Source organism: Neophocaena asiaeorientalis, unplaced genomic scaffold, assembly GCF_003031525.2.
Source record: "Neophocaena asiaeorientalis asiaeorientalis breed wild unplaced genomic scaffold, Neophocaena_asiaeorientalis_V1.1 scaffold596, whole genome shotgun sequence".
NCBI classification, from domain to species: domain Eukaryota; kingdom Metazoa; phylum Chordata; class Mammalia; order Artiodactyla; family Phocoenidae; genus Neophocaena; species Neophocaena asiaeorientalis.
Window position 1 is genome coordinate 335,331 of NW_020172108.1, and position 18,586 is coordinate 353,916.

An 18,586-nucleotide genomic window follows, 5' to 3' on the forward strand; every position below is an offset into this window, starting at 1 on the left:
CTAATTTTTTAGTTTGGATAAATGTACTATGGTTTTGTAAGATATTAGCATTAGAAGAAACTTGGTAAAGGGTATATGGGAACATGCTGTACTCTTTTTGTAACTCTTCTGTGCATCTGAAATTATTTCAAACTAAAAAGTAAAGCTTGTGTATCACTACTTTAGGGTAGCAGACTACTTCAAAGTCAAACATTTGGTAATTTCATAATTTATTTCTATGACAGCATCATGTACTATAGTTGAAGCATTCTGTTTTGATTTCTGTTGCAAAATGACTTGAATCCTTCAATGAAATTTATTAAATGTGTAAATATTGCCAGTATGTATTAAATGCTAAAATTTTTGAGACTAAGAAAATATTTTCAAAAGTCTTCTCTTAAAAGGGGGTCTTCTTTGATTATCTAACCTAAAATACTACCTCTTTTCACCAGTCTGTTTTTTTTTCTTTTCCATTAGAACTTGTTTTCTGTAGTAATTTTGTTTATTTATTGTTTACTGTTTCCTCTCCTAGAATATATGCTTCATGAAAGCACAGACTTTATTGTACCAATAGGATCAGGACCATCACATTAGAGATGGGTGCTTATAAGTAGTTGTTGAGTGAATGAATTATCTATTTGTGTTGCATCTTCCTGTTAAGTGGTCAGTATTTAAAAGTTGGAGCTTCTTCTTTAAACCCACTGGCTCTGAATATATTAGTCCCAACCCTAGTAATTTCCCCTGAGTGAAACTCTTTCCTAAGCAGAAAGATGTATTGGTCTACACACTTAAGATTTTTCACAGCAAAAGACAAATCCCTTTCCTCCTTTCTGTTGGGAAGGAGGCAAGGAGATGACAGAGTAAATAACTGTTGTTTTGTACTTTTCTGTCAGATCTTTCTGGTTCTACTAGAAGGCTTTTATCTCACCATATTGGATGCCCTGCAAACTAAGCTCCTTTTATTTGTGATAGTATTTGGACCACTGCCAGGACAATTTATTAGATTTTCTTCTGTTTAATTATTTTTTTTAAGTAAAATGCTCCTGTTAGAACCAGATTATTTCAGACATAAGAAAGTTTGTGATAAGCATCAAAGATGGAAATTGGCAAACACATGTCCACTTTCCACATGGTAGCATCTGGTGATTGAGTTATTTGCTGAGCTTAGCAGTGGAGATACAAACAAAGGAATTGTCAACCCCACCTGGGAACGTGTGAAAAGACTTCAGAAAGGATGGGACCCTTAGAATGAGCCTTGAAAGAAAAGGAATAAATCAGCATGCAACAGTAACTAAACTTAAATTGTGAATATTGCCACTTGTCTACATTTTCTTCATTTTAAATGTGATAGAAAATTAATTCACCTTTAGGATAGTATCTTAAAGAACACTAACCAATCCCCCACTTAGAAAATTTCTTATACAGGAAAATGTACTTCTTTCTTACCATTTTGTAAGGAGAGGTAGAAAAACAAACCCCCAGTTTATTCCTAAATGAGAATAACCATTTTTGCATCTTTCTCAAATACTAGTTTTGTGGATCTAGATGAATACATATATTTTGATATCTAGACATTAAAAACTGTTGGAATTGGCAATTATCAATGTATCTACCTAGTTTGTTTCTCTTATTCTGTAAGATTTCCTATTAGGTCAGAATCAAGACTGAAAGATGTTTTACAACTAATAGCGTTTAGAAATCAAAGAAAGTTCCATTGAGATTGTGAGAAGATGACGTTGAGGGGTCATGTTCATTTAAATTAGTTATGTTTTAGGGCCTTATCTATCTTTAAGTAATCTGTATTATAAAAATGTATTTTCTGGATTATTTAAATAGGTTTTATTAATTAATTTACAATTCATCTTTATTAACTACCATATGCGTGGCTTTATCCATTAGGTGCTGAAGGAAACAAAAGGTCATACATTCTTTCAGGGGAGAGAAAACATTTTAAACAACTGTGAATAGAAAAATTAATAATAATTGTATTTAAGATAAAGTAGTAAGAGGAACATGATCAAATAATAATGTACAATGCAGGCAATTAAGTTCTATGGGCAACTAAAGGAGGAAACGTTAGCGTTAGAGGCAGACTTTTGAGATACTGCGTGTTCAGTTCCAGACCACCGCAATAAAGCGAGTCACGTGAATGTTTTTGGTTTCCCAGTGCATGTAAAAATTATGTTGACACTATCCTGTAGTCTAAAAAGTGTGCAGTAGCATTGTGTCTAAAAGAAAAAGCAACGTACATACCTTAATTAAATACTTTATTGTTAAAAAATGCTAAGCATCACCTGAGCTTTCAGTGAGTCATAATCTTTTTGCAATAGTAGCATCAGAAATCACAGATTACCATAACATATAATAATAATAAAAAAGTTTGAAATATTGCGAGATTCACCAAAATGTAACCAGAGACATGAGCAAATGCTGTTGCAAAAAATGGTACAGATAAACTTGTTTGACACAGGGTTGCCACAAATTTTCAATTTGTAAAAAACCCAGTATCTGTGAAGTGCAATAAAGCGAAGCACAATAAAACAAGTTTATCCCTTATCTACAACTATCATGGAAGTCACAGCAATTGAGAAGAAAGGAATTAAGATGCCCCTAGAAGTTTGAGCAGGATCTGAATAGAATTTGGAAGAACTTTCTAAGCAGTAAGAACATAATGACTAAAGGTATGAAGATTGCATTGACAGAGTACTATACAAACCGTAGAGGAGAAATGTGTGTTTCTGGAGAAATATTTACAGTAGATTTGATGAGATGTCCTTCTTAAACTGGCTGTCAATGAAAGAATGGCTTAAAGAAAAGAAATGCTTCTAATTGTAATAGAACTATCTTAATCCTGAAAGGAGTACTTCCTTCAGCAGATCCCTTTAAAGCTTATTTTAAAAGACTTCTAATGGAGTTCCTTTGTATAAAGCAATATTCCTCAAAGTGTGATAGGTTAATGGTTTTTACATAAAAGTGTTCTGTAGTCAAATTGTGGAAATGCTATGTTAGTGTTAAACTTTTTTAAAAAAAGCTTTATGAGTTTACAGAGTTTTAAATTACTTACATGAATTATGAGTCTCCAAGAGAAAATTATCTGACCTCAGAACTCTCTGGGGTTTTTATTATTATTATCATTATTTTTAATAATCAGTAAGTTTTAGTGTTTCTTGAGACAAAGTTTAGAAAATGCTGATTGAAAGCATCCACATACATATTTGAAAGAAAATGTTCATTGAGATAAAACAAGTCTAACAGGGGGATAGAAATAATAAAATAATATAGTATCCAAGGTCATTATTAACCAGCCTGCCTTGTCTTTACTTACCTTGCTAGTAGCTAGGAAACACAGAAGGGAAATATAACCATAAAAGCCTGGGTATTTTTTTCCAAGCATTTGACACACCATGCTGAATAAAAATTTTTGAGTGCGAATTTTCTGTAAAATTCAATTCTATCATAAAGAAATGATAAAAATCAAGGTCAAAGGTTAAAATAAAATGGAAGAAAATTTTAATAACTTGTAATAAAGCATTTAAAAATATTGTTCCTTATTTTGCCACAATCACAGAATTTTTTCAACACTGTTGGGAACGTTACAGACAGCCTTCAAGGAAACATCTTAAAGAACAGTTTTAAGTTTCCCTTTAGAAATTTAAAATTTCACCATTTCATAGCTGATGGTTTACCAATAGCACCAGTTCATCAGGGTGGAAATGTACCACATAGTTGACCTGTTTAGTGGTGTAAGGAAGAATAGCCTATTTTGAAAAGTCCATCTGAAGAAAAAGCTTGCTGAAGAATCATTTGCTCCTACAAAGTGTTAGTAAACTCCCTTTTCTGGAGTTAATAATGAAAACCAAATAGAAAACATAGCTGAGTCAACACCTCATTAATGGGGTAATCAGTGAATTCTATACAACAGTCTGTACAATTCTATACAGCTACCTGCACCAGTGAGGAAGAAACTCCGTATAGGTTGGGGAGAGTGAGAAAGAGATGCAGAGAGACAGACACGAACTGAGAGGAAGGTCTTACCTCCACACATTGAGGATGGCACCTGAGCATCGTCAGTAGATCAAATAAAGCCAGTCAGCTCTTTACCAGGTGGTGATGAGGCTGTGGTGGCTATTTTAGAACTTTTGGCTTGCCTAGAATAGTGTTTTCAGTTCCCTTTATAAGTAAGTGAAGACTGTTAGCAAACCTTTCTAAGCTGCATCTGGTATATACAAAAGTTTCTTTAAAAAGACTAAAATTTAACATGGGAAGTAAAGCAGTGTTCCTGTTCTTGTATAGTTTGGCGGTCCAGGTCTCATGTACATTCTCAATAATAAGAGAATAAAGGTTATATTTCAGTGAAAGAAATCAAATAGTGGTGCAGTATTAAAAATCTTGATCTTAAAAAATTCTGTTGGGGGAATTCCTGGGCGGTCCAGTGGTTAGGACTCTGCACTTCCACTGCAGGGGGCCCAGGTTCGATCCCTACTTGGGGACCTAAGATCCTGCAAGCGCATGGTACAGCCAAAAACCAAACAAACAAAACTCCTATTGGGATTCATTAAGTGAATCTGACAGTGTTAATACATAGGTCATTTATTATCAAAGGAGAAATGTTATCCAAAGTAAGCAATTGTAATACTGTATGAAAATATTTTTATATACAAATAGAGTGTCAAAATTAAATATATACATTCCATTAATTAAAAGCCCAACATATATTATTCTCTTAAAAATATAGTTCCCAAATTGCAAACTCATTTAGACAAATTTTATTACACATAAATGACAAAAGTAACTAAGTACTATGGTTTAGCATCCTTAGAACAGATGACTTTCTATTTTGTGAAATTATTCTTTATCTTCATTTTAAAACATCTGTTATATCATTTATTAAAGGCACTGTGTTATACATTCGTGTTTAATTACATCTCTCAATTATCTTGGATTCCTTTATGCTACTGCTTCTTTAAGCTGTGTGACTCTTGTTCTCATGGGCCTTATGCATATCTCACTGTAACTCTGAAACATTTCCAGCACAGATGACAATTTCCACTCTCATTGCAGTATGCTGATGCATAGTGGGCCATAAAATTATTTTGGTAATAATGAAATGTTAATTTTTAATCCTTGTAAACTTTATACATTTCACAGAATTTATATGTCTTCTGAAAATTTTAAACAGGTTTAAAAAGTATTATTGCAACTAATATCTTACATAGATTGTCTTACAAAAATCAGTTCAGAATTAATACCGATTCATATATGTCCTCATGCATGTGAAATAGTTTGTTGATTGCAGCGTTTGGTTTCCACTGCTTATGTCCATCTTCTAGCACTACAGTAAGGATTTCTCAATTGCCGTAATCCGTTTTTACCAGGATGCATTCAGTAACTTCCAGAAGGCATTTTACCCTGGAAAATTGCATAAGCAGATAGATTCTTGGAGGATACAAATAAAGCTCTTAAGTTTTTATATTGCCACTCCGTATTTTTCAATGTTCTTTAGCGCCCCTCAAAATTTTATTCCAACAAGTTTTTATCTTTTGTAGTAGTATCTTTAGGAAACACAGGTCATTCTGTTTTTTCTGTTCCTTTAAAGATTTATTCTCTTCCTAGAGAAATAATATAAAAAAAGTTTTTAAGTTCACATTTTTATAAAAATACACATTTTAAAATATTTAATCTTTAATATCCATTATGCCTGTTATACTAAAAATTTGGTTTAATTAAAAAGAATCTTGAATGATATTTTTTAAAACTATGGTTTCTAACTATAATTGTGATCATTGATGTGTAGGAAAGTCAAGGTTGTTGCGGTTTAAGATTTAGGATTAATTAAAGAGCTATGTTAGGTGGATGTCATTTTCACCACTGCAGCAGTGGACATAAAGAGTGCTATTTAAACTTTTGTGAGAAAGATTTGTACATTATTCAGTTGAGTTTTTTACAATGGAAAAAATGTTTTTATGGAAGGAATAATTAATACTGAAAATATTCCGTTTATTTTGTCAAAGATGATTAATAAGGACATACCTGATAAAGCTTGTTCCCTAGTCTTCCCTAGAGTATGGAAGATGCCTGCCTCATAAGCTAGTTTTCACTCCCTGACAAAAATCTTAATAAGGGCTACCTGTACAACCTACAGAAAGTGGAGAAAGAGATACCTCACACGGAAAAGACATATAAGAGAGTAGCTGTACATATACTCAGTTGTATTTCCGTGAGTCTCTGGGAAGTGGATTAGTACAGGGTTGAGTAATTTCTTCATTTAGATAACAACCAATTATTGGGTGTTTGCTAGGTCAGGTATTGTGCTCAGTGCTATACATACATTATTTCATTTTATCTACTTAATAATTATGAAATTGATGATTTCACCTTTCACATTTGGGGAAACTGAGATGTAAACAGGATAAATAAGCCGCCATGGTCACACATCAAGTAAATATAATGACTGGGTCTTAAGCTTGTTTGTCCTATTTTTAGTTTAATCACATTCAGATCTCTTTTAGCTATATATTTAGTAACAGTAACACATACCAGTTAAAAGATTAGAGGACAGATTTCAAAGATAAATATGAAGGAGAATTTCTCATATTCTTCTCTTTAATGAGGGTCCTAGGACATCTTTAAAAAGTACAAATTGAAGTTTATGTGACTAAGCAGGTTTGAAATACATAGATGTGAATATTTCATGACTTTTCTCAAAGATCAAGATTGAACATTCATTAAAAAGACAAAAAAACAAAGAACCGTGATTTTGCCTCTGTAATCCTGGGAGCACAGATGTTATCTCCTTTTTCTAAACTCTCTTTCTAAATTCCCTTAGCCAGAGGCCCTCAATGTATTTATTTATATTGCTCAGTTATTCATTTCAACTATTCCACTTCAGGTGGAATTCCTAGAGTTTCCTGAGTCCCAGGGTGTGCAGACTCACACTGCTTCTCTAAGAGGAATAAGGAATTTCCATATATATATATATATATATAGAGAGAGAGAGAGAGAGAGAGAGAGAGAGAGAGTGGTCAAATAACATAATAACGGAAGTGTGAAAAAGGAATCTATCACTCTCATGAACCAGGTGTGTTCATTTTTCTATGTCTCATCCTAGTTAATATTTATATCATTGTAATGTATAATCAGATTTAATTAAATATTCTGACTTTTTCATTCATATTTTCTACATTGTAATATAATTTTGTGTAATAATCTAATAGAATGTGTGCAAGTATATATAAATATAGAATATTCAAATACTATTATACATATACAGTATATACTGTACAGTCTATACTAGTAAAATAGGTATAAAATGGGTTCTCATTTTTAGTATGTATTTCTTTACTATAGTAACATTTTTTCATTGTATCTTGTTGTCTAGTTTATTTTCTCCTATATTGTTCATGTCCTTTGCTATTACCTACTGAGGTTTTAATTTTGTTTCTTTTTAAAAAATCAATACTCTGACTTTTTCCCTAGCTTCTTTAATTTTAAAATAGTGGTTTTTAAAAATTCAGTTTAAAGGGATCCAATTTCTAAGGGGTAACTCCCTTCTCCTTTTACCAACATTATAATGAATATTTTCAAAATCGAGCATATAAAAGGAAACAATTCAAAGAGAAATATTAAGGAATTAAGTTGAGTAAAAAGCTGATAAGAAAACTATACAATCACTCTTACCAAATTCTTAGTGGGTTGGGCTTCACCCAGGGAAGTTGATTTTCTTCCTTTACCCTTAAAAACCAAGTCATATTTACAATATTGATTATTAATCCTTTATTACTCCTTCCATTAATATAATTGCTAATTTTCATATTACTCTCAGCCCATCTAATCTGTTTGAATATCTACTCTAAATTATTTATTGTTAGTGTGACAGAATACTAATTTCATTTAGAACTTGAATAAAAGGGAGAAGGGAGAAACAAGAGAGGTTAGTCTTCCGAATAACCTGGATGCATAATTTTGCAAATATGCCCAGCACTGTGTTAATTGCTGTGAGTTATGAAAAGCTAATATAGAAGGGTATACTAACAGAGACAAAAAATTAGAATTTTAATCAACATGAAAATAACATTAGCATTAAGTTGTTAAATCCTTAGCATAAATTTTATTAAGCTTTACCCATCAGAAGCAAAATGAGATAACTATAAAAAGCTTGTAGCATGCCTAACTCACGAAGAAAATTCAATATAGCTGACCATCTTTAACATCTTGCCTTCTCATTTCAAGAAAAATTTGGATTGTAGCAGGTTAATTTTGTAACATAATTTTATTTAATTTCAAGATTAGTTGATTTTGGAATATGGTAATCAATGCAAAGCTCAACACATGAGAGAAAGAATTGCAAATATACAGCATACCTATAACCTTTAACCCTTTCTAGGCCAAGAGGTGATATCGCTAGTTTGCTCTGCATTCTTTTCAGTTAAGCCCTGACTTGAAGCTTATGCACAACATAAGCCATTACTAAGTAACTGGATGTGTAAGCAACATGAAACGAACTTGCTATTCCTGCATTAGATAGTACAGTAGTCTCTCTGTATTTGTGGGAGATTGGTTACAGGACCCCAGTGGGTACCAAAATCCAAGGATGAATGCTCAGGTCCCTTATATAAAATAGCACTGAATTTGCATATAACCAGGCACATGCTCCTGTATACTTTAAATCATCTCTAGATTACTTACAATACTCAGTATAATGTAAATGCTATGTAAATAGTTGTAAACACAAAATAAATGCTGTGTAAATAGTTGTTGATGTGTCTTGACAAATTCGAGTTTTGCTTTTTGGAAATTTCTAGAGATTTTTTTCTGAATATTTTTGATCCACGGTTGAATCTGAGGATGCGAAACCCATGGATATGAAAGGCTGACTGTACTTTAAATCACTATAAATAAGGATTAAGAGATGGTAGGCTAGAATGTAAAGTCTTCATGAATCTTAAGCTTGGCCTTAAAGGATGCATAGAACAAGAGAGATCAGATTTACAGAAAAGAGAACAGTAGAAATTCCATATAAGGGACTAACATTAGTAAGGGGACAAGATTGGAAATAAGCTTGGCAAATCCACAACACCAAGAGGAGACTGGCTTGCATCAAGTAGATAATGTAATGATAAATGAAGTGGTCCAACTTATACGGTCCAATATATATTTTCATCACTGTCAGTAGGGCTCAAGGACAATCTTACCATTTTACCTTCTATGGGCAACTACGGGAGTAAAAATAATAATAATAATAGTAATTATAAAACATTTATTGAAACTTTTTAGTACTAAGCACTCTATATTATGTCATTTTCACATCCTATAATGTAGGTACTATATTTTTCTCCACTTTGCAGATGAAGAAACTGTTGTCTAGTCTCGATAATGTCTTCCAAATTTTGTTTTATTGTTTATATTTCATGACCACTAGCAGTGAAGTAGGAAAAACTTAGCCCTATACTTATCAAAATTATTGAGGCAAAAAACTTGAAAGTTGTTGGACATAAATATGCCCAATTTTTATATACAAATATATTTGTTAAATACATTTGATTATCCGTTTTATTGGCTATGAGTTCTTATAAGTGTGTACATATATGGATTAAAATTAAGACATTTTAGAAATAAAAATTTACCATTCCTCACCCAACTTATCACACTAGCCTCCTTGAAAGTTATTATGACAATAAAATTTATTATTTTCTTTCATTTATTTACTTTCCTTTTTTCTTTTCTTTTTTTTCCTTTTTTTGCGGTATGCAGGCCTCTCACTGCTGTGGCCTCTCCCGTTGCAGAGCACAGGCTCTGGACGCACAGGCTCAGCGGCCATGGCTCATGGGCCTAGCCGCTCCGCAGCATGTGGGATCTTCCCGGACCGGGGCATGAACCCGCGTCCCCTGCATCGGCAGGCGGACTCTCAACCGCTGCGCCACCAGAGAAGCCCTCTTTTTCTTTTTTAACTGAAGTATAGTTGACTTACAATGTTGCTTTCATTTATTTTTAGTACCTTTTTAAAAACAATTTCTTTGCCCTAGCCAAGAGATGAATAGGTATTTTACAGGTTGAGGCTTTCGTCTTCTAGAATTGAGTAAATGTATTTCAGTTTTCTTATAAGCACTTAGATTTCTATGCTAACGGATTTGATCATCAGAGAATGACAGTATCTTATCACTGGAGTTGTTTACATTTTTGTTCAAACAGTCCTCAGCTTACCTTGTTGGTGCAGTTCAACAGTGTTAATGTGCCCTGTGAAACTGTTGATAGGTGAAGATTGAAATCGTCACTGATATTCATTTTAAGGAATTGCTTCAACTTTCGAGCAGCACGATATAAAAACGAAGCTTCCTATTACAGAAAAAACATCAGAAAGGCTGTTTCAAATAAAATATTAAGAAGTGATAAGCTTTCCTAAGGAGCCTAAGGCCAGAACTGTATTGCTAAGTAACACCCCACCTCCACCCCAGTTTTCTTCTATTCCAGTTAATCGCATGACTGAAGAGCAACTAGACTGAAACTGTTTAGCTCCCAGGTGACAGCCTAAAGTGTCTAGAACCCAGTTTAGTGATTATCTGACTTTTTAAAGTCTCTTTTCTTTGCTATGTGTGATCTTATCGCTTATGAGTGAACATATAACAAGTTTATTCAATTTTAAACAATATAACTAAAGGAGAGGTCTTCTGGAAGCAATAATAGTGAAAGGTATGTGTGACTTTTCTTATTGTTATTATTTTTGCCCTTTTTGAGCTATGGACAAATAGCTGGCAATAAGAAAATAAAGGGCCTATTCACCTAAAACGAGTTTTTCAAATATTTAATGTAAGAAATTTTAAAAAAAGCAGAATTTATGGATATACTCTTAAATGCCATGAAGTTAACTCAGCTATTGTGAGTTTTAAAAAAGTCTATTGAATAGCACACTAGTATCTGCAGAAAGAGATGACACAAATTTTTGTTGGAAGTTCTGTAGATTGTAATATTATACCAAATAGAAGTGGTAGTGGTTTGAAGATAAGCAAATATTGAAAGAAAAATTTTCAAAATGCCTACAACTAAATTACACCCATTACTTGTGTGTGTGTGTGTATGTGTGACAAGGATTTTCCTGCATAAAAATTTTAGAAATAAGAGATGTGTCTTTGAATTCAGCAGTTCTTCTAGTATTTTCAAGGTGAAAATGAAATGCTAAAATTAAAAGGAATATTTATCATAAGCATAGGGCTATTTGTAAAAGAAAAGTATAAAAGACCATAGTATAACTTAACATATCAATGGGAATTGTCGGGTTAGAGCCAAAAGACTGTGTTATTAATATAATAAATATAATTAACAGAGATATAAAAAATATAAGCTTCTATGAAATCAAGCTTGAATGACATATAAACTCCAAATAATTGTCATTACCTTATTATCATCACATGAATGTTTTTTAAAAAAGTTAGGTTCGTTATTCAGGCAATTGCTATCAAAGTCTATCATGCTGTCCTGTAATAAATAATATAAAATAATATGGTTAAACTGGGGACCTTTCTATCATGTAGTAATTATAAAAATAACAATGTTATAATACTTGGTATTTATATGTGCATTTTAAGGAAAATAACTTTAGTCTGACTTAGCTGACTAGGCAGGAAGAATAGTTATCTATAGTTGAAGAATAAACAAGTATATACACAAACCCTCACGTATTTAGAGCTTCCCCCAGACTCCATAGGTTAATCTCAGAAATCATTGAGAGAAACTGGCTTTTTGGGGGAAATAAAAGTACCTATTTTAGAAGTTATACTATATAGACAACATACTATAAATTTTGAAATCATGAAGTTGAGATCCATTTAAGAGGTTATTTGGTCCAATTTCCTGTCACTATCAAACAGCAACAAAGGGAATTTACTTTAGAATGAAGGCAAAGCCTCTTGACAGTGAGTAAAGTTGAAATTCATTCTGCAGTATTTTAAATAATCCAGTTGGGGATGTTTGAGGTAGAATTTAGCTGAGAAGAAAGTGAGATTGAATATGTGCATTGTCATTGTCATGTAAGAGGCGGGGAAGGCAGACTGGCACATTCTCATTTTTCTTTTCTAAGGAATGTAGTATTAGAAGGTGGGGATTAGCTGAATCAAGAATGTACTTGAGGGCTTCCCTGGTGGCGCAGTGGTTGAGAGTCCGCCTGCCGTTGCAGGGGACACAGGTTCGTGCCCCGGTCCGCGAAGATTCCACATGCCGTGGAGCGGCTGGGCCCGTGAGCCATGGCTGCTGAGCCTGCACGTCCGGAGCCTGTGCTCCGCAACGGGAGAGGCCACAACAGTGAGAGGCCCACGTACCACAAAAAAAAAAAAAAAAAAAGAATGTACTTGACATATTAGGAAGAATTTCCTAAGGATTCAGATTCTTTATGCACAGAATTGGACTAGCTCTGTCCAGCAAACTAAGCATTCCATGATATCAGAGCTTCTAGAAGGACTTCAAGCAATTTTAGCCTATGTGTTGTCATCTAAGGAACAGATAAAAAGTGGAGTAATGGCAGGATGTAATCATGAGCTTCTAATCTTCATCTACCTCTCAGAAAAATATGCATTACTCTTCTCACCACTGAAAAGCATAAATGGTCCCTGGATTCATCTTGACTTTAAATGTATCTGTTTTATCTATAGGAATTACAGCCTGAACACGTAATCATTTATTTAACCATTCAACACTTACTACAGGCCAATGGGCAAAGTCCTCTGCCAAGCTTGATAGGGGAACAAAGACAAGAAAACATAGTCCCATTTTCTTATGCCATTTGATGTAAAGGGCAGATGCTGCATCCTTGGACACTTGTACATCACTTCTTATATTTGTAAAAGTATGCTTATGTAAACAGAAGATTTGTTAGTGCCAAACATCCCAGTCATACTGCAAATATCTCAAGTGCAAATAGATATATTTTTCTATAACTATCCTCATGTTGCCATTATACATATTCCTGAAAAGATAGTGGAAAATTAATGTTTGCCTGTTAAATCATTTTCCTATTGACTTGCATTTAACCCTAAGAAGGATAATAAATCATGTATACATTTCTCTCTGATAAAACATGCTTTTCATTTTTGCCATGCCATCCATCAAATAAAGAAGATAAACAAATGTGCAGCTAATCTGTATGATGTTTTCCAATTTACCAAAAATATTATATGAACTAGTACCTATTTCTTGGAGCATTTTAATCAATTGCATGACACACGAGTATTTGAAAAGCCATATTGGTTAAGCCACTTCATTGCTCCAGGTATTTAACAAAACTCATTTTTGGCAGATACAGAAAGGGTGTTTTTATACCAGGTAATTTGTTTGCCAGATGTGTACAGCAGTAGATAAAACTCTCACTTAAAAGTTTGACTCAAAATGTTGACTCCTATAAAAGTCACAATTATAGTTGACTAGTTGACTTTAGTGCATTTTATGAATAGATTTAACATAAGCATACATGAGTGCCAACTACAGTTGCTTTCTGAAATTGTTTCCATTTAAGCCCTGTGAGAAGGGTGGCTCAGACTAAGATATGTAGAATCATGGAGTTGGAAAGAACCTTATATATCTATCTTTTGATTTAACAAATAGTAGAAGTACTTTATCAGTAATAGTTTCTTACAGGCATCTTGACATATTTGAATATTTCTTCATCTTTATTATGAATATGAAAGAAACAAGCCAAGATCACATTGACTGTGAACTCAGTATTTTCCAGTGTAAAACATTATGTTACATAAGTTGTTCCTAAAATATCTAACGTTTTTTCGATTTGTAGAATTGCATTTTCTTTCATTTTAGCGTAGTTTTCTTCTATCTTTGAATTTTTTTCTAATGCATGCACAGTAGCCCCTTCCCCAGAAACACTAATTATATACACAGCTGATTTTCTATTTCACTTTTTTCTTTTATATATTTATCTTTGATTTTTTTAAGATTCAATTTTGTGTGGTTTTCTCCAACATGTCTTCCATATGCCTGTTCTAATGGGGAACTCATGGTTACATGTGTTCTAAGTGAACCAATGTCTATTTACTGCCCATAAATGATTCTCATTGGCAGCTACATAACTGATAGCTGTCTCCTTTCTATTCTTCTATTTTGTAGGTCTGGGCCTGAGGATTGGGGTTTTGATATGAAGAAGAAAGATTTGGTCTCGTGTCTTACTATTCTTTGAAAATGATCTTGGTCCCTACAGAAATCTTTTTCATTTCTGATTATCACTATCACAGCACACTCACGGCCCAAAGTCTTATGGCATATAAAGACTCATTTGGAGGACCTTTTGAAAAGTGAAACTTATTTTTAATGAAATCTGTAGCCTGTATGAAAATTGAAAAAGTCTGTATTGTTCTTGGAATCCTATTTCAAATGTTACAAATTTTACCATTAGGTAGCTTACCAGATTATTGTAAGAATTGGTAGTTAATTCCTTGCTTAAATTAAAAGTCATTCATTTATTCTTCAATCAAATACTTGTCAAACATCTACCATGTGCCATATAGTAGTGAAGAGAGAATTGTGATCAAAATCACAGAGGGTTCCTTCCTTCAAGAAATTTACTGTCTGGTGGTAAAGACAGACATCAATCCAATAATCACAATCAAATCTCAAATTAATAATTGTTATGAATAAAAAGTATATGCTACCATAAAGCCTATAAAGAAGGGTTTTACTTAGGAACCTCAGTAAAGCCTTCCCTAAGAAAGGAACACTTCAACTGAAATCTGAAGCATGAGTAAACTAGAGAAAAAGAAAATAGAGGAAGCGTAAAGATGTAGAAAACAGCATGTATGGCTTCAGTTAAGTGGGAGGGAATAATGGCAGATAGGCTGCTGGATGAAAGAGAGCAAGGGAAACCCGGTATATAGCTGAGAAAGCAAGAGAAATCACCGGTTTCATACGAAAGAGATCTGGAGGAAACTAAATTATGCTGGGGCTTAAGGACATGTTAAGGAGCTTTGTCTTGATCCTAAAATCAATAATTAATGACTAAATACCTTTTTCAAAGTTCATATTAATAGCAGCATGGTAAATGGTTTGGAAAGGTTCAAGAAAGTATGTGTGTGAATCTTTAGGAGACAATTACATAGTGCTTGAAATAATGGTTTATTGGACTTGGTGGTGGGAAAGAATGTAGAGATAGGTGAAAAGACTTGAGAAATATTTAGAAAGCAAATATAACACTATTTGAGAATTAAAGTTAAGGAAGATTGACAGACCAGGGATGATTCCTGGGTTTCTGGTGTGTGCAGCAGGATATACTGTGTTGCCATTCACTGAGATAGGGAATAGTAGTAGAGATGGTGTGAATAAAATATGTTTGGTTTTAAATAGATGAAGCTTGAGTTTACATTCAGAGATCCAAGAACATACATAAAGAAGCCAGAAAGTTAGAAAACCTGGGGAATAGACTGTTTTAAGAAGGTGGTGATCCATAATATACAATGCCAACCGAAAGGTCAAGTTGTCTTGTACAAAATCTATTCACATAAAGAAAGCAAGTCTAAATTAGAAAAACAGCTGATAATAGATGGTAAAATGAAGTATTAAGCAGATATGATATTTGTTTTGAGATAATATTTATAAGCAAGAACATATGCTTATAATAAAACATGCTTATAATAAAAATCTTTCAAAAGAAAAAGGTGTTATATATAAGCATATATTCAAATGTATATGCATATGCACAAACATGAACATATGTATAAGAACTGACTAATTAATCTTCATTTAACTTGCTGGGATAATCAATATTCTACTCCTTCTGTAAAATATATTGACTAATGCTCACAGTATACCAAAGACTCCCAACTCCAGTTTCTGATATACTCGTGTTTTTGCATTCACAATTGGAGTTGCATATTTACTAAGTCAATTCCTTAACACTAAGTTATACTTATTATTTAATTAGATCACTTAATTTAATACTATATAAGTCAAAGAATATTAGAATGAAAATACAGTTGTGTGTAGGACTTCCAGTTTCCAGTCTGGGAGGTAAGGAGCTTAGAAGTCACCATTCCATCATAACAAGTAAAATGCTGAACAAACTGAAGAATCAGCAACTCTTCTTATATCTGTTAGAGAAGTGAGGTCACAGGGTAAACTGCCTCCCCAAATATTGGAGAAACAGACAGCTGATGCAATAATTACAATTTAGAGAACCAGAAACCCAGGAGCGGAAACCTCCATGTGAACCAATGCTGGGATAGAAAAACCTGAACTGTAATTGATGAATTACTGGAAGCTCAGAATGGACAAGTCTTAGAGATAAAATTCCAAGGGGACCTAACACTGGAGGTGCCCCCTTTGCTCACACTTTTTCTGAGCTTTACTTACAGGAGTTCTATGAGATCCTCACAGTGAATATGAGAAAAATCCCCATGTGCTTCTGGCAGAGAGAGGAAAAAAGCATTGATTTTGAAATATGCCAGAGTGTTATGGTATTCTTAACAAGGCCTCCCCTTATGAGAACCTAACCTGCTGGAATTTTATCAGAGCCTAACCTATCTGGGGTAAGGGAAATACCCAGCTCCAGTCCTTGCTAGATATCCTTTCTCACCTAAGTGGGTAGGTATTGAGAAGCACTGGTAAAGTTTACAATCCAGGGGCACAGACTCATCAAAAGACTGAGACCTAATCAAAGGACTATAGAAAGCTTCCCATCTCCCCACACCTTATCACTATATTACTAAAAGCTCATTTACCACAGGTTTATTTATGCAGAACATCATGTCCACCTTCCAACAAAAAATTACAAAGCATACTAAAAGGCAAAAAACACAATTTGAAGAGACAGAACAAGCATCAGAACCAGAGAGAGATATGGCAGTGATGTTGAAATTATCTGACTGGGAATTTTTTTTTTTTTTTTTTTTTTTTTTTTTGCGGTACGCGGGCCTCTCACTGCCATGGCCCCTCCTGTTGCGGAGCACAGGCTCCAGACGCGCAGGCCTAGCAGCCACGGCCCACAAGCCCAGCCACTCCGCGGCACGTGGAATCCTCCCGGACCAGGGCACGAACCCGCGTCCCCTGCATCGGCAGGCGGACTCCCAACCACTGCGCCACCAGGGAAGCCCCTGACTGGGAATTTTTTTAAAAAATTATTATTATGCTATGACCTTTAATGGGAAAATATGCAGAAAAAATGGATAATGTAAACAGAAAGACAGAAATTCTAAGAAAGAATCAAAAAGAAATGCTAGAGATAAAAAGCACTGTAATGGAATTATGGGCTCTTTATTAAATTAGACATGGCTGAGGAAAGAATCTCTGAGCTTGAGCATATGACAATAGAACTTCCAAAACTGAAAAGAAAAAAATAAAAAAATACCAGGGGAAAAAATGGAACAGAATATCTAAGACTGTGGACAACTACAAAATGTGTAACATATGCATAGCAAGAATATCAGAAGAAAGAGAGAAAGGAACAGAAGCAATATTTGAAGCAATAATGGCTGAGAATTTTTCCCAAGTCAATGCCAGACATCAAACCACACATCCAGAAAGCTCACAGAACACCAAGTAGGATAAATGCCCCAAGTCATATACCTAGGCATATCATATTCAAACTTTAGAAAATCAAAGATAAAGAAAACATCTTGAAAGAAGCCATGGGGGTCGGCGGGGGAAAATTACTTACAAAAAAGCAAAGATAAAAATTGCGTCCAATTTATCTTCTGAAATCATTCAAACAAGAAAAAAGTGAAGTGAAATATTTAAAATATTGAGAGAAAAACCCACCAACCTAGAGTTCTGTACTCTGAGAAATTAGCCTTCAAAGGGAAAAAAGAAATAAAGACTTTCTCAAACAAAAATTGAGGTAATTTGTTGCCAGTAGAACTGCCTTGAACAGAATGTTAAAAGTTCTTTAGAGAGAAGAAAAATGATACAGATCAGAAACTCAGAGCTACATAGAAAAAGAAAGAGCATCAGAGAATGAATAAATGAAGAAAAAAGTAAAAACTTTTATCTTCTTATTCTGAATTGCTCTAACACTTTGATTAAAATAATAATGGCAACAATGCATTTAACTATATATAATTTGATTACATATATACATATATATACATATATATAAAATACATGCTTATATATAAGTGAAATCAATGAAGCAGTGATATGAGGGACAGGAGGAAAGAAAAGAATTATTGGGGATATTTTGTTATTTTAAGGTACTTGTACTACTTGTGAAGTGGCACAGAGTTATTTCAAAGTGGACTTGGATTAGTTGCAAATATATATACCAAACTCTAGGGCAACCAGTAATGAAAGTTTAAAAAGAAGTATAATTGTTATGCTAAGAAAGGACAGAAATGGAATCATAAAATGTCACAATCATAAAAGATAAAGTGTGAAGACAAAAATAGGAACAAAGAATAAGAGCGAAAAATAGAAAACAGTAAAAAACATATGGTAGATATTGGTCCAACTATATCAATAATCACTTTAAAATGTCAACAGTCTAAATACACCAATTAAAAGACAGAGATTGTCAGAGTGGGTCAAAAAAACACAACCTAATTATATACTCTCTATAAAAAACCTACTTTTAATATAAAGACACATATAGATTAAAAGTAAAATGAAGAAATATATACTATGCTAA

The 18,586-nt window shown here is 33.6% G+C and overlaps 1 protein-coding gene and 1 pseudogene across 3 annotated transcripts in view; one reads left to right on the forward strand and one right to left on the reverse strand.

Moving 5' to 3' along the window:
* Positions 1-4,583: 4,583 nt before the first annotated feature.
* IL7 (interleukin 7) overlaps positions 4,584-18,586 on the reverse strand; it is a 52,201-nt gene continuing 38,198 nt past the window's right edge. The window contains exons 3-7 of one of the 3 annotated variants that reach the window (XM_024751596.1): positions 12,667-12,816; positions 11,368-11,448; positions 10,180-10,311; positions 7,657-7,710; positions 4,584-5,588 (exon numbers count right to left, since the gene is read on the reverse strand). In XM_024751596.1, the coding sequence (XP_024607364.1) occupies positions 5,469-5,588; positions 7,657-7,710; positions 10,180-10,311; positions 11,368-11,448; positions 12,667-12,816 (537 nt within the window). In that variant the 3' untranslated portion in view covers positions 4,584-5,468. The remainder of the gene's footprint in view (positions 5,589-7,656; positions 7,711-10,179; positions 10,312-11,367; positions 11,449-12,666; positions 12,817-18,586) is intronic. The other 2 variants (XM_024751607.1, XM_024751605.1) reach the window with 2 other exon arrangements.
* Positions 10,603-18,586, forward strand: part of LOC112403861 (glyceraldehyde-3-phosphate dehydrogenase pseudogene) — a 125,437-nt pseudogene continuing 117,453 nt past the window's right edge.